At 42.4% G+C, this 16110-nt stretch overlaps 1 protein-coding gene across 4 annotated transcripts in view; it reads left to right on the top strand.

Annotated features, from left to right (window-relative positions):
* Positions 1 to 16110, top strand: part of KIF13B (kinesin family member 13B) — a 246379-nt gene that overhangs the window by 136081 nt on the left and 94188 nt on the right. For all 4 annotated transcript variants that reach the window (XM_074384129.1, XM_039461134.2, XM_039461133.2 and 1 more), the window contains 4 exons: positions 1163 to 1275; positions 2364 to 2475; positions 10628 to 10840; positions 12137 to 12247. In XM_074384129.1, the coding sequence (XP_074240230.1) occupies positions 1163 to 1275; positions 2364 to 2475; positions 10628 to 10840; positions 12137 to 12247 (549 nt within the window). The remainder of the gene's footprint in view (positions 1 to 1162; positions 1276 to 2363; positions 2476 to 10627; positions 10841 to 12136; positions 12248 to 16110) is intronic.

Below are 16110 nucleotides of genomic sequence, written 5' to 3'. Positions count from 1 at the left end.
GGGATTACAGGCATGAACCACTGTGCCCGACTGCAGTAGCAGTAAATACTTACAATAAAGGGTTTACATCATAAATTTATTTAGTTGTGACAGAACTGCTTTTTGTACTTTTTCTTTTTTGAGATGGAGTTTCACTCTTGTTGCCCAGGCTGGAATGTAATGGCGCAATCTCGGCTCACTGCAACCTCTGCCTCCTGGGTTCAAGCAATTCTCCTGCCTCAGCCTCCCAAGTAGCTGGGACTATAGGCGTGTGCCACCACGCCTGGGTAATTTTTTATATTTTTTAATAGAGATTGGGTTTCACTGTGTTAGCCAGGATAGTCTCAATCTCCTGACCTTATGGTTTGCCCACCTCAGCCTTCCAAAGTGCTGGGATTACAGGCATGAGCCACCGTGCCCAACTGAAGTAAGAGTAAATACTTTTAATAAAAGGGTTTACATCATAAATCCATTTAGTTGTGACAGAACTGCTTTTTGTGTGTGTGTGTGTGTGTTTTTTTTTTTTTTTTTGGTGGGGGAGTTGGAGTTTCACTCTTGTTTCCCAGGCTGGAGTGCTGTGGTGCAATCTTGGCTCACCGCAACCTCTGCCTCCCAGGTTCAAGTGATTCTCCTGCCTCAGCCTCCCAAGTAGCTGGGATTACAGATGCACCACCACGCCTGGCTAATTTTGTATTTTTGGTAAAGGCGGGGTTTCTCCATGTTGGTCAAGCTAGTCTTGATCTCCTGACCTCAGGTGATCTGCTTGCCTCTGCCTCCCAAAGTGCTGGGATTACAGGTGTGAGCCACCGCACCCGCCCTGTATTGTTCTTTAAGAGACAGAGTCTCTGTCGCTCAGGTTGGAATTCAGAGATGCAGTCATACAGCGATGGAGCTATATGACTGCACTATCAGTTTCACTATACTCTGGAACTTCTGGGCTCAAGTGACCTCCCACCTCAGCTTCCCAAGTAGCTGGGACTATAGGCACATACCACCATGGCCAGCTGTTTTTTTTAAATTTTTTGTGGAGAGAGGATCTTATTGTGTTGCCCAGGCTGTTCTTGAAATCCTGGGCTCAGGTGCTTCTTCTTTCTTGTCCTTCCCAAGTTCTGAGATAACAGGCGTGAGCCACCATGCCTGGCCCTGTGTTCCTGTTTCTTAGTGTTGATTGACTTCCTTGTAGACATCTGGAGAGAAAGTGAGCAAACTCAGCCTGGTGGATTTAGCTGGCAGTGAACGAGCAACGAAGACCGGTGCTGCAGGGGACAGGCTGAAGGAAGGGAGCAACATAAACAAGTAAGTGCTCGAAGCTTATTTTTATTGCTTTATTGATTTAATAGCCAATAGGGGAATATCTGTGGTTATTAAAATAACAAGGTGATTTGGAATTTTTTTCTGGTGTTTTCAGTGGGCCTGGGCTCATTTTAGATTTTGTTGAGATGCCTGATGGGGCCGAAGAGCACAGCTTCAGTCAGGTCAGGGTTTCTGAGTGGTGACCCTATTGCCCTTTTGGGTTGGGTAATTCTTTTCATGGGAGGGGTGATCTGTGCTTTGCAGTGTCTAGCTGCATCCCTGGCTTCTCCCCACTAGATGGCGGTAGTAGCCGCCACCTCTCCCCGCACCCCTAGTTAAGTCAAGCTGACCTCACTCTCAATGGCTGTTCCTTGTGGGGACACAGTCACCCTCCAGGTGATAACCACTGGTCTAAGCTATAGAGAAGATCAAAAGGTAGTTGATCTCTCGGAGTGGAGCTGCTGATCTTGACCTGTGTGATGCTCTTTGGAGAAACATGCACTAACCACATTGAGCTTTTCCTTTTATAAACACTGCCGGAGTTGTCCCAAGTCCAAGAAGCTAAGACTTTATGAAGTAATATTTAGTTTACCAGTTCCTTCATAGGGTTAAATTTTCTCTCTCAAGCTAAATTGTTAGCTCATTATGGGTAGGAAGCTTTTCTGTGTTTGTGGCTCCCAGAAGGACACATAGGAGTCATAAGCAAATGGAGATGACAGAGCACCGTCACACAGATGCTGTCCTGCTATTGAAGCTCATATGTACAATTTTCGTTTGTCCTGTGGTTTAATTATTGTGTTTCTGCCTTCCTTTCTTAAAGATACATGGTTTTTGTGTTACCTTGACTTGAAGATTTACAGCTCCCGTTTTTATGTACTAAAAAATACTGGGCTAAGCGTTTTTATTGCTTATAGCAGTATTGGGAGAAAAGAGCTATTTCAAGTTTTGTGCTTTTGAACTGAGTGGCAAAATGCTGACAGGGTCCTTTTCACATGCAGGTCCAGGGCATCTTGGTGTTCAATCTTTGTGCTAAACTGTGACATTTGATAGCTTCCATTTTTGTCATTATTTCGGTTTGCTGCACTGTGCAGGTCCCTCACCACCCTCGGCCTGGTTATCTCAGCCCTTGCAGATCAGAGTGCTGGCAAAAACAAGAATAAATTCGTTCCGTATCGTGACTCAGTTCTCACTTGGCTGCTCAAAGTAAGTTTTTCTTTTTTTCTTCCCGGCATACTTTTGGTGGTTGGCAAGAAGGAAGAAAAAAGAGTAGATTGCTAATCCCTTCCAGGTGTCGTGTCCTCCATCGGTGGGCAAATGTATAATTATTAGGCTCTTATGGTAATGACATTTTTGATGGAATAAACATAGGGTTTTTTTTCCTAGCAATTCACAACCAAGCTTACTGGAACTTGGATGCAGCGGGGTTGCTGGGTGCATGTGGAATCACATGATTGCTTCTGGAAATTTGGGGGAGTAGAGAAAGGGCCTCGTGTGAATCTGACTGCTGCCTGAGTCATGGAGGAGGAGCCTCCGCTGGCCCCATGCTCAACTGGGCCACCCTGGCCTTCCATAGACCCTTTTGTTGGGCTGATATTTTGGAGCTTGTTTTCTCTTTAACTTCAGGACATTCAGACCTTGCTTTCTGTTTAGCTTTATTCATGATGGCTTTATTGCTTTTGGCTTCTTTTTTTTTTTTTAAATATTTATTTATTGTACTTTAAGATCTGGGGTACAGGTGCAGAAAGTGCAGGTTTGTTACGTAGCTACAGACATGCCATGGTGGTTTGCTGCATCTATCACCCCATCATCTACATTAGGTAGTTCTGTTGTTAGAGGCTGCAGAGTAGGGCATACAGTCATTCATTGATGAATGGATTCAGCATGGAAGAGCAATGGAAGTGAGAAAGAAAAAAGCCAACGTCCAGTGGGAGGAGGAGAACACATGCTCCATTTTAAACACAGAAAGACAGAGCGCACTTCTTGCCTTCTGTAGCTCACAAGGGAGATAAGATGTGCACACACAACGTTAGAACATGAGTTTGTGATAGATCCATGGCAGAGACAGTGATAATGTGTAATAGGAGTTTGGTTAAAAAAGACACTTGGCAGCTTCCGCCAGCCTTCTAGGGTGCCTTTAGTCTTCATAAGTTGGTGTGGTGAGTTGGATATCAGACTGGGAATTAGCGGATGTAAGTTGCAATGACAGTTTAACCCTTTTATAGAGGTGTCACCTGACTAAATCCTTTAATACTTGTTTTCTATTTTTAAAATGGAGAAGTAATTTCATGCACGCTGTTCAGTTTTGTGATGCTTTATTTTCTTATTGATCAAGAATTTGTTGAGCACTTGGCATGCCTTGCATTAGGGGTTGAAAATATTAAGATGAGTTCAACATGGGCCACCCCAGTAGCTTGGTAGAGGACACAGTTACTGATTTAGTCCATAGTATGATTAGAAAATGGCCTTTGTGAAACAATGTAGGGGTTTCTCCTGGTTTCTACCTCCTCTCAAGGGTTACTAGTATTCAATTTTTTAAATTCAAAACTCCGGGCACTATTTGAATATGTTTTGTTAAAATAAAACATTATTTGCATAAATGTCAGTGTGTTCTTTCTTAAATAAAATGCTAAAATTCAATAAATTTGCCACAGTAGAAAACTGATTACTTCCTTTGACCAAAATGCAGTACTGTTAAAATTTAAATAAAAGTGTAAACAAATTGTGATAATTAAAACTCCTTGTAAAGGTTCTTCATGCAACCTCACGAACATCAGATAATAAGAGATAATTATTAGGAACAAGACTAAAAGAATTCGATTCATCATAAAGACAATTCTAACTTTCAGTCTTTTAAAGTAGAACATTTTTACTCAGATTTTGTTATTAGAATCACTGATGTCAGTCTACATAACTAAATAACTCAGTGTTTTTACCCTAACTAAAAAAAAATAAATTTACTTTTCCTTCTGTCTCAAACAGCATAAGCACTTCTACTTCTGCAAGACTAACAAAAATATTTTGTAGTTTTTTTCTGTAGAATAATTAGAAAAACAAGCAAACAAAATTCAAGACTTTGGAGGATGAATATAATCCTTTCTCACAAAAGCCATTAAAATGATAGAGTAAATAGATATCTTTAAAAATGAGTGAATAAACTTGCATTTATATAGGATAATAAGTCTAGAGATCTGATGGGCAGTGTAAGGACTGTAGTTAATAACACTGTATTGTATACAAAAAAATTTGCCAAGAGAATATATTTTAGGTGCTCTTATCGTAAAAGGTAACCATGGAGTGTAATGGCACGATCTCAGCTCACTGCAACCTCCACCTCCTGGTTCAAGTGATTCTTCTGCCTCAGCCTCCCGAGTAGCTGGGATTACATACAGGCTCATGCTGCCATCCTTGGCTAATTTTTAATAGAGATGGGGTTTCGCTGTGTTGACCAGGCTGGTCTTGAACTCCTGACCTCAAGTTTTCCACCCGCCTCAGCCTCCTGAAGTGCTGGGATTACAGGCATGCGCCATTATGACTGGCCAGAAATTTGTTTTTTTATAGAAGAAGTCTTTTTTCCTCCCCACCCACCCGCCCACCCCAGCTAGAATGTCTCAGTTGCCCAGACTGGAGTGCAGTGGTGCAGTCATAACTCATTACAATGTGGAGCTCCTGGACTCAGGTGATCCTTCCACATCAGCCTCCTTGAGTAGTTGGGACTAAAGGCATGCGCCACCATGCCTGGCTAATCGTTTTTTTTTTTTTTTTTTTTTTTTTTTTTTAACTTTTAGTAGTGATGAGGTCTTGCTATGTTGCCTAGGCTGGTTTTGAACTCCTGGGCTTAAGCATTCTTCTGCCTCAGCCTTCGAAAGTGCCGGGATTACAGTTAAGAGTCACCATGGCTGGTCTCTAGAAGACATCTTAATAAGATACTTCTTCCTCAGACTTTCCACAGAAACATTTCCTGATCCTTGTTTCAGTATTGCTGCGTGAGTCCATTTAAAACAACCACAAGAAGTATCTTTTGTTAATCGACATAGTGAAAATGGCATGGGTGGTCGTGGAGTGGCCTCATTGGGCTGGAGGCCGGGAGCACCTGCTGCAGGAGTATCTGGTGCTGTGCCAAGGGCTTCATGGACATTGTCTCATTTCCTTCTCAGAAGGGCAAGGGTGGTGTTCCCAGTGGTCAGATGAGACAGAGGGTACAGAACTAATGAATGTCAGGATCGGGATTGGAATCAGCACTGACTTTAACTGTGCAGCTGTTTTTTTGCCAAGGCTGTGCTCTTCTTATCAAAGGTTGTTTTTCATTAGAAGGATACTGACTTGATGTTTACCAGCCTTTGATAGAAAATAATGAAAAAAATTGTTCATAGTACTTAAAGAATGAAACCAAAAGCATTTTTTAAAAGCTCGCTTAATTTGCTGTTTAGTTAATTTAGGTTATAATTGCAACTTTTATGTGTTAAAAATAAGTCAAGTGTTTGCTGGATATTTGTCATGATTTTTTCGTTAAAAATATATGTGATTTGGGCCGGTCGCGGTGGCTCACGCCTGTATTCCCAGCACTTTGGGAGGCCGAGGTGGGTGGATCAAGAGGTCAAGAGATCAAGATCATCCTGGTCAACGTGGTGAAACCCCGTCTTTACTAAATATACAAAAAATCAGCTAGGCATGGTGGCACGTGCCTGTAATCCCAGCTACTCAGGAAGCTGAGGCAAGAGAATTGCCTGAACCCAGGAGGCGGACGTTGTGGTGAGCCAAGATCGCACCATTGCACTCCTGCCTGGGTAACAAGAGCGAAACTCTGTCTCAAAAAAAAAAAAAATGTGTGTGTGTGTGTGTGTGTGTGTGTGTGTGTGTGTGTGTGTGTGTGTGATTTAGCTGGGCATGATGGCTGGCTCATGCCTATAATCCCAGCACTTTGGGAGGCTGAGGCAGACAGATCACCTGAGGACAGGAGTTTGAGACCAGCCTGGCCAACATGGCGAAACCCCATCTCTACTAAAAATACAAGAATTAGCTGGGAGTGGTGGCACGTACCTGTAATCCCAGCTACTTGGGAGGCTGAGGCAGGAGAATTGCTTGAACCCAGGAGGTAGAGGTTGTGGTGAGCTGACACCATGCCACTATTCTCCAGCCTGGGTGACAGAACAAGACTCTGTCTCAAAAAAAAAAAAAGAAAAGAAAAGAAAAAATGTGTATGTTCTTTTTTTTTTTTGCATCATTTGACCTTCACAGAAGATCGTGAATAGGGGCATTTTTTGCAAAACATGTTCCAGAGCTTAAGCGGTTTTCCCAGAACCTTCTCCAAACTGCTTGAAGTGCAGATCCTTTTCCTTTAAAGTGGGTTGAGGCCCCTGTTGCTTTTTCCTTCTTAAATTCCTAGTCTGAGTCACCTGGATCCTCGTTTGGCATACGCATACTTCCTGTATTCTCCAACATAATTTCCACTGAACTTGTAAAATTGCTCATCTTCTATAATATTTTCAGTTTCACAGGGCTTTTTTTTTTTTTTTCCTTGTGTTTGCATTGTAATTGTGTTGTGCTCTTAATGCATGTGACATCTGAGAATGAGAGAAGCTGCAGCTCTTCTTGGCGATTTGGTCCAGGATGGATGTGAGTGCTCTTCTCCCAGGGAGGATAGAACAACCATTAAATGAGGGCTATGCGTTCGCTAAGTGGTCAGTGGAGAACTGTTTCACATTAAGATGAATTTTGGTCCTCTGAATAACCGTCTAAATGTGGGCCTCTTAACACGAAGTAACGTCTGGTAATGAGTGCTCAGCTAATGAGTACCTTTCTAACTCATCCCCCTCTTTTCATTCCTACCACCACCTCGCTAATGATGGCCATTTTCATCTGTTGGCTGTATGACAGTCATTTCCCTTGAGATTTCTTAGTCCAGTCCTTTCTCCCTGGTTAGGTTGGAACATCTTTCTAAATTAATGTTCTTAACCCTCAGTCTCTTAAGTAATTGTCCATAGGCCCTTATGATAAAGTCCAAATTCTTTTTTCCTTTTCTGTATAAATGGGATCTCACTATGTTGGCCAGGCTGGTCTTGAACTTTTGGACTCAAGGGATCCTCCAGCCTCAGCCTCACAAAGTGCTGGGATTACAGGTGCGAGTCGCCACACCCAGCCATGGAGTCCAAATTCTTAAATGGTGTGTGACTTACAAGGTCCTCCGTGAGCTGACCCCCTTGACTTTTTATTGTTCATCCTGTGCCTCTTGGTATTACGAATTCTAGCTAAGTGATGAGTGTTGTCTTACCTCTAGGACTTTAGTCCTATTTAACTTGGAACATGCTTTCCCCTCCCATCTCTTCAGTCTCTCCTCCCTTCTCTCCCCTCTGCCTTTACCTGGGTAATGCTTCTCTATCTTTGGGTCTCCAGTGTCAATTTCTGTGAGTCTTCCTTAACCTTTCAAGAGTTGGCTCTCTGCTGTTTGTTTCTGACCATATTGTATTTGTTTCTATCATCTAGTTCCCATTATATAGTGTTTGCTTACCTGCATCCACCCTGGACGGTGAGCTCCAGGAAGAGTCGAAGGAATAAGTAATTTCAGCCTTGTTCTGAACCAGCTCCGTGACCTCTGAAATGTCTGTTATTTTCCTGGCTCTCACTTTCTCATCTGTAAAATGAAATAACTTTATTGTATGTCTTCACAGAGTTCTTTCAGCTTTTAAAAATTCTGACTTCCAAAAGTAAATTCTTTCCTGTGTCTTTTTAATTTGCAGTTGCCACCTTTGAGACAAACCTAGTCTGATTTGCCTAATTAAACAATTACCGAGTAAACAAGACACGTTCTACTTTCTCCTTGAATGAGTGCCAGTTCTTTTGTTGCGATTTCCTTTTTGCTGATGGCATGAGGTCATTTTTAACATAAGGGTATTGTTGTTCCATGAACAAGGGCTTTTAAAATATCAAGCATTTTTTATTTGCCAGGTTTCCTTTTCTCAGCATAAATTGAAGCACAATATACATGCTTTTCTCCTTTGGTAATTATTGTGACAAATCCCCTTTCAACTGATAGCATTTGCTGTTGACGTGGGCTGGCCATGTGTGGTGGTTCTCAGAGGGCAGTGTGATGCTGCTAGCGAACCAACCAAACTGCAATGAGATTGAACTCCTGCACTCTTGTTGTGTCACATTTGAATTTCATTCATGTGCAGGGGACTCTTCGTGAAATTTTTCTCAAAGTTGCCAAATCTGGGGCACCAGCTATGTGAGATGAATGTCTAGAAGGGAAGAGTGAAGCAAACAGTCATGGCTTTGACTTCCTAAAGTCCAAAGTAGTTGTATGTAGTTCCTTCTGTGTCATGCACTAGATTATATTTTCTCCATCAGTATAATTATGTGTTCTGTGGAAAACCGAACTTCCGCTGGTATATGAATAAGGGATATATTGTCTGTAATAATGCTGAACTTTTAGCAAAACCTTAGGAATCACTTTGTTTCTGAAACTAGGGCAAGGTAATTTGGAAAGATGTCAGGTCATCTTACTGAATCCCAGGTCTGAACTTTCTCTGTGTTATCAAATATGTACTGTGGGCAGCCGTGGGGGAGTGGAAATCATGTTGGGCTTGAAGGCAGAATCCAGCTGGGCTAGGATACTGTTCAACTTACCAGTTCTGGATTTTTAGGCAGAGTGCCACATTAACCTCCATTGTCGAACAAACCTGTTTTTTTTTGTCGATAAAACCAGACTGTGTGATAAATTGATCTCACAAAAGGTGGAGACCTAAGTAAATGAAGTGTGTGCACAAATACTGGGGAAATCACAGATGGTTCCAACACATTTTATATGTAATAAGAATGGAAAGGCTTTGTATCTTCCAAAGTAGGAGTTGCCCATAGGTTAATGTCGCCCCAAAGGAGTTTTGTTTTCTCATGCCCTGGTGAATTCCCCGTTACTGGTCTGTTGGAGTGTTCCCTCTAATCTTGAGAGTCTGTCATTCAGTGACTTTCTGTTACTGCAGAGTATTCACTCTTTCTGTTTGTTTGCTTTGATGATTCATCTCAGCCTGGGTTGGTGTATGAGTACTTATCTGTTGCTTGTAACAGATCACCCCCAGAATGGAACAGCGCGAAACAAGTCATTTATTGTCTCAGGGTTTCCATAGGTCAGGACTCTGGGTGCGTGCGGCTTAACGAAGTGGCTCTAGCTGGGATGTCTGGCCTGGGTTGTAATTAAAGTGTCGGGGATGGGGGCGGGGTGCTGCTGTTATCATCATCTCAAGGCATGACTGGTGCGGGGGGGTGTCTGCTCACTTACGTGGTTGGTGCTTGGCAGGGTCCAGAAGATCTGCTTCCAAACTGACTGCTGTGGGCCTTGCTTCCTAGGGCGGTCTCACTCACGGAAGCACGTTTCCCCCAGAGTGAAGGAAAGCACCCAAGTCAGAAGCCACCATCTTCTTTAAATCTACCCTTACAAGTGACATGCCATCACTTTTGTTCCTTAGAGACCAATACATAAGTCCTGGCCACACTCAGCAGAAGGGGAGGGTACCAGGTGTGGGCACCAGGAGGGTAGCCGGTACGCAGCCTTGTCTGTGGTGCAGCAGAGCGCCGTGGGCTTAATGTCCCAAGTCTAGCTTTGTACTTGAGTTGCATCTCACCATTTTTAATGTTCTCTAGAGAGGGTTGTTTTTTCAATCGGTTGGAAGCTAGTCAATCCTAAAGCCATTTGACTGTACTTAGCAGTTTGAGTGTCTTGAAGAGAGGCTGTCTTCTTAGGACCACTGTCTGAATGGTGGACGTGCTTATTTAGAACTTAAAACCTTAGTAGCTTCTGATGTACTATCAGTGTGAAGAAAATGAAGTTTAACATGTTTTTCTAAGACCGTAATTGTACCTTATGTTTTAAAAACTTTACAAGGTGCTTCGTGGCTTGTAACAGCAACTTTCTGAGCCTTCATTAGGCTTCACAGAGACTCCCAGTACAGAGGGTGGTGGAGGGGTTGTCAAGTAAGTATCATCCTTGTTACTCTTCCAAAGGTTTGGAGGCATGTAAGGAGTCCTTTTTTATTCTGAGTAGTCTGTTTACTTGTGGTATCATCTTACCTATAAAATAAGACACATTAATTTAGGATTAATTTTTGTGAAACTGAAATAAAGGTATTTTTCATGACATTTCCCTGGCCTTTGTCAAAGGCTGAAACTCCCTCGTTTTAGTAGCATAGCTTGGCAGAGAAAAACAGCACAGTACTGGAGTCAGTACACCTGCCTTTCGGCCCTCGCTCTGTCGCTGAACATGTTTGAGCTGGCGAAATTTGTTCACTGTTTCTGATTTCACATTTCTCATATGATGTGTTCTTCCGACTTTAAAATGCTACTCAACTTTCTTTCTTCTCCTTAGGACAGCCTTGGAGGTAACAGCAAGACGGCCATGGTGGCTACTGTGAGTCCTGCAGCAGATAACTATGATGAAACGCTCTCAACGCTGAGGTATGCAGATCGAGCCAAGCACATCGTTAACCACGCTGTGGTGAATGAGGACCCTAATGCCCGAATTATCCGGGATCTCCGGGAAGAAGTTGAGAAACTCCGAGAGCAGCTGACCAAAGCAGAGGTACGATGCAAAACTGCGCGTCCCTGTGAGTCCAGAAGGGGGAGCCAGGCGAGAGCTTGAGTTTTCTTCCCCTGGGCTGTGAGTGGAGAGGACTCTACTTAAAATTTGTGAATTTCTTACAGCAAGAGAACTTTGAGATGAGTAATAAATAAAGGAATCCAAAGAGTTCTTACAGGTGTTAAAAAGATTGAATAGGAGCAGATAAAGAGAATTGGGAAAATGTTTGCATTTCCATTCAGGTGGCAGACAAAAGAGAGAGGTATAATATAATAAGGGAGAGGAAGAGAGAGATGCTGGAGACCATGCGTATGTAATTTAATTTTTGTGCAGAAAATGATGGCAAGCAGGATGTTTTTGAATCTCATTTGTTACCTGGTAGAAGCCAGAATGAAAATCTTGAGTCTTCCACACCTTCATAATCTAGCTTTTCCATGTTGTGGGTTAATTATGTTTGTAGAAAATATTTTGTGGTAGAAGTACGTACCCATGTATTTAGTGGTACTCTATTACAGCTGTCTTCTGTGTATTCTATAATGGATAATGTTGCGTTAATAGGTTTGAAAACCCATACAACTCTGACCTGCAACCCAAATGCTCATCCTCCTGGGAAAGTGGAATGAAATATCAGATTCAGGATTCCTGCTTTCATTATCATTTCTCTTCCCACAGTTACTCCACACTGTGGGGCTATTTCTGGAGTTTGCCTTCTTTTTCATACCTGTTTTCTAGGAATAAATCAGTAAGAGACATGGTCAAGATTATTATCTTGATCGTTTTTTTACCTGTGGAATTTCATCCTGTTTTTATAGGCATAACTTTACAGTCCATGAAGAAACTTTGTTGTCTCCTTGATGTTAATAACACTATCCAGTTTGCAGCACGTTCACATTTAGTCTGTATATCTGTGAATCAATTCCTGAAGTCATCAGTAACGGCTAGAATGAATTACGTGTCTGAGTCAAGATGTATAACCTATTGGCATTTAAAAAATAAATCCTTACTAGCTTTATATTTTTGCATCCTTAAATGTAATTGTATCTTCGCAATAAAGTGGCAGAAAAGAAAAAGTCTTCCTTTTGGGTGTGTTTTGGATAATTGGATGAGGCTGTGGTCCTCAGAACATTTGTGGTGCTGGGCCCAGCAAGGTCAGTCATTATGGTTCAGGTAGATATCAGACCTCAGCATGACATTCAGCCCAGAGGAGGCAGGTTGTTACTTTGGTCCTTTTAGATTTTGGCCACTCCTTTTTCCAGGGCGTCGTCCAGACATTTCATGAAGTAAACGTTTTGCTTGTAGGCAATGAAATCTCCAGAGCTAAAGGACCGGCTGGAAGAATCTGAGAAGCTAATCCAGGAAATGACTGTGACCTGGGAGGAGAAATTAAGGAAAACGGAGGAGATTGCACAGGTTTGTGTTTCCTGACTGTTGAAGCACATGAAACCTCACGGTAGTTTTCACGGTGGGACACATGGTATTTCTGCCTCCTTTCTGATCTTCAGCTTGGCTGATGGCAAATCTCGCACTATCATTAGGAATCTGGAGCTAAGAGAATCTGTACTTTGCAAAATTAATTTGAAGGATAAACAGGATATAATTGCACTTGATTGTTTATGTAAGAAATAATTTTTTAGTGTCAGTAATCTTTTTAAAAAATTATGAAATAACTCCTTTGTAGCCTCTGGCTCTTAACACCCCATTCTGTTAAGTTCTTTGGCGACCTAAGGAACTTCCTGAAATTACAGAATTACTCAATCTAGTGCGTGTGGCCAAGAAAAAAATACTGGTAATAGATATTACTCCATGAACTTCTTGGTTTCATATGAAAACTCAGTGAAAAGAACATGAAATTCCTAAATCTGAGGTGACCGTCTCTCACCATTTTCTAGTAACAGAGATAGTGACAAAATCTTAGAGTAGTGGCCAAGCATGGTGGCTCACACCTGTAATCCCAGCACTTTGGAAGGCCAAGACAGGTGGATCACCTGAGGTCAGGAGTTACAGACCAGCCTGGCCAACATGGAGAAACACGGTCTCTACTTAAAAAAAAGCTGGGTATGGTGGTACAAACCTGTAGTCCTAGCTACTTGGGAGGCTGAGGCAGGAGAATCACTTGAACCTAGGAGGCAGAGGTTGCAGTGAGCTGAGATGGCACCACTGTACTCCACCCTGGGCAACAGAGCAAGACTTCATTCAAAATTAAAAAAAAAAAAAAAGAAATCTTAAGATGGGCACATTAGTGTCAGTCTAGGAAGATCTAGTTTAGCATTGGGAGAAAAAGTCTTGTCTACCTAATACTAGATTTACACTGTGGCTTTCCTATTTCATGATTATACAGCTTCTATTTTAGAAATATATATGGTAATGTGAAGCTCAGGACTCCATCTAACAGTCTCTTGGTGAACAATCGTAGCGATTGAATCTGTCTTTTTTTCTTTGATTTCTACTCACTAGTTTGTTCTTCTGTAGCGAAGAGAGTAAGTGTCCTACCCATATACAGTAACTGATGATGACAGTAATGCCATCGTTTATTGGCTACACTTATGTCTTGAGCCCTATGCTAAGCACTTTCAACTTCAGTACTTTATGTAATCCTCTCAGTAGTCTTACAAGATAGGGACTGTTATTACCCAAGTTATTCATCTGTTTAAAGTCATCTCTGCCTCTTCCGCTTCCTTTTCTAAGTTAAAATTCCCTGATGTTTTTAACTGTTCCTTGCATCAGAGAATATACAGAACTTGTTCCATCTGTTTTCACTCAGTAGACTCCATCTTTAAATGTGCTGTCCCAAAATCAACGTATGTGTCAGTTATAGGATAGTACTGTTGTTACTTAGCATAAAGTAGATGTCACATTAACGCAGACTGGGATTAAAATAGATTTTAAAAACATTTTTGTTGCAGACATTTTCAAAGTAGATAAAAATTAGAGAAAAGTATACGAGATCTACAGGTACTCATTACCTGGCTTCTCTAAAGATTATGATGTGCCCAGCGTAGTTTATCCGTGTCCCTGCATTGGCTTATCTTAAAACATATCTCTCAAATTACAGAGAAGGGATCCATATATGAACTGTTTCTCATTACATATATCTGTGTGTTTTTTTTATAAATTATAAGTCATTCCAATACTTGTTTAATTTGGGAGCGACTTTGAGCCCTTCTGAGCAGCTCCAACAGTAAACATTGGTTGTGACGAGTCGTTGTGCTGATAGAAAACAGGGCAGGTCTAAGTGAGCCGGCATTTCAGGGAGCTTCGTCTGGGCGTCTTCCCTTTTCCGCTCTCCTGCCTGATTTTATTCAACAGCTCCTTCAGTGCCTTACCTTCCAGAGCCCCCAGGCTTTAGTGCTGTTGAATGTTTTTCTTCTCTCACTGAAAATACCTGGTCATGGCCGGACGCAGTGGTTCATGCCTGTAATCCTAACACTTTGGGAGGCTGAGGTGGGTGGACCACCTGAGGTCAAGAGTTTGAGAGCAGCCTGACCAACATGGTGAAACCTGTCTATACTAAAAATATAAAAATTAGCCGGGTGTGGTGGTGCATGCCTGTAATCCCAGCTACTCAGGAGGCTAAGGCAGGAGAATCACTTGAATCCGGGAGGTGGAGGTTGCAAGTAAGCCGAGATTGCGCCACTGCACTCCAGCCTGGGCAACGGAGCGAGATTCCATCTCAAAAAAAAAAAAAAAAAAAGGAAAAGAAAAGAAAAAACCTGGTCTCTTGATCACTTACCTCTTCCTGGTCCAAACTGATATCTTCCAAAATCTATTTCTGATAGTAGAGCCACAAAGCATTAATAAGTCTTCTGGAAGGTGACTGGAGACACGTCAGCTGACGTGATCCATGGGCAGATAAATTTGGGAAATTCCGGGCAAACTGAATTCAATTAATTTCTTTTTGAAAGACTTCTCGCATCATTTTGGGGGTGGTTGAAAGTCATCCAGACTCACTATGGGTCCTCCAGGCTCTGTGACATCTTGCTGTGGGGTGCCGGCCCTCGGACGCCCCTGCCACAGAATTCTCTGCAGCCTGTCCGCCCCCTTTGACCCACACATCCTGCAGTCCGTCACCATCCTTTAATCGTTATGTGTAGTTTTCGTGGCCAATGTGTTTGTAAGGCTCTCAAGAAAAAAGATTGTCTTTTAGTGTTGTATGCTCAGTCATATTTTTGCATAAACAGAACTCAAGATGAGTATCGTCTAATTCCAGTGCTATATCTACTATATCACATTGTCTCTTATTGTAAAGCTTGATTTTAATTACGCTGCAAACTTACTGTGCAGCCCTAGCTAAATGACCTGTTTTGTCTTGTCTTCCCCCAGAATCAGAGGTCTTGGGTAATTGACTTACTGCTACTTGCTCTTTACCCATAGTTGAAGATGCCCTCTCCACTCCTGACTACCCTCATACAGAGCATCTGGTTGTGAGATCCACACCTATCCCCTTATCATGTACAGATGTTTGTATATTGTACGGGTTCAGAGACAGGCACAAAAAAAGGAAAGGCCCATATTATGAAACCAGTGCTTGAGTGCATATGCAAGTTTGCTGGTTTTGGGATGAATTCGCCACACTGATGTTTCGCGTGCTTGCTGTGTATCCTTCCCTGTGCTAAGTGCTGGGAGCACAACAGTACATAAGATAGGATCCATGCCCATACAGCCCTCAGTCCCGTGTGAGAGAAATGACCCAGTAAACAGTTACCAAGTAGGACACGTCTACTCCAGGTAGAAGAAAGAGGTATAAAATCACTGCAGCTAAAGAGAGCACAGAGAACGTTTTTTGAGACAGAGTCTCACTCTGTCGCCCAAGCTAGAGTGCAGTGGCATGGTCTCAGCTCACTGCAGCCTCCAACTCCGGGTTCAAGTGATTCTCCTGCCTCACCTTCCCAAGTAACTGGGATTACAAGTGCCCGTCACCATACCTGGCTAATTTTTATATGTTAAGTAGAGATGGGGTTTCACCACATTGGCCAGGCTGGTTTGAACTCCCGACCTCAAGTGATCTGCCCGTCTTGGCCTCCCACAGTGTTGGGATTATAGACGTGAGCCACCGCTCCCAGCCCAGAGAACATTCTTAGCACTTTGAAGGACCTGGAGCTTGTTTCATGCAGTGCCGGGTTTGACAGGAGTGAAAAGACATGAAGCCAGAGAGGAAACAAGATTGAAGAGCCTTGTGAACTTTATTGAGGGAGTTTGGCCTTTATCCTGGGCAGGAGGTCGCTGAAGATGTCAAGCAGGAGAGTATACTGATCCTTCTTGGCGTTAAAGAATGA

This window comes from Saimiri boliviensis, chromosome 13 (assembly GCF_048565385.1).
Source record: "Saimiri boliviensis isolate mSaiBol1 chromosome 13, mSaiBol1.pri, whole genome shotgun sequence".
Taxonomy (NCBI): Eukaryota; Metazoa; Chordata; class Mammalia; order Primates; family Cebidae; genus Saimiri; species Saimiri boliviensis.
This window is presented reverse-complemented; position numbering and strand designations above follow the sequence as displayed.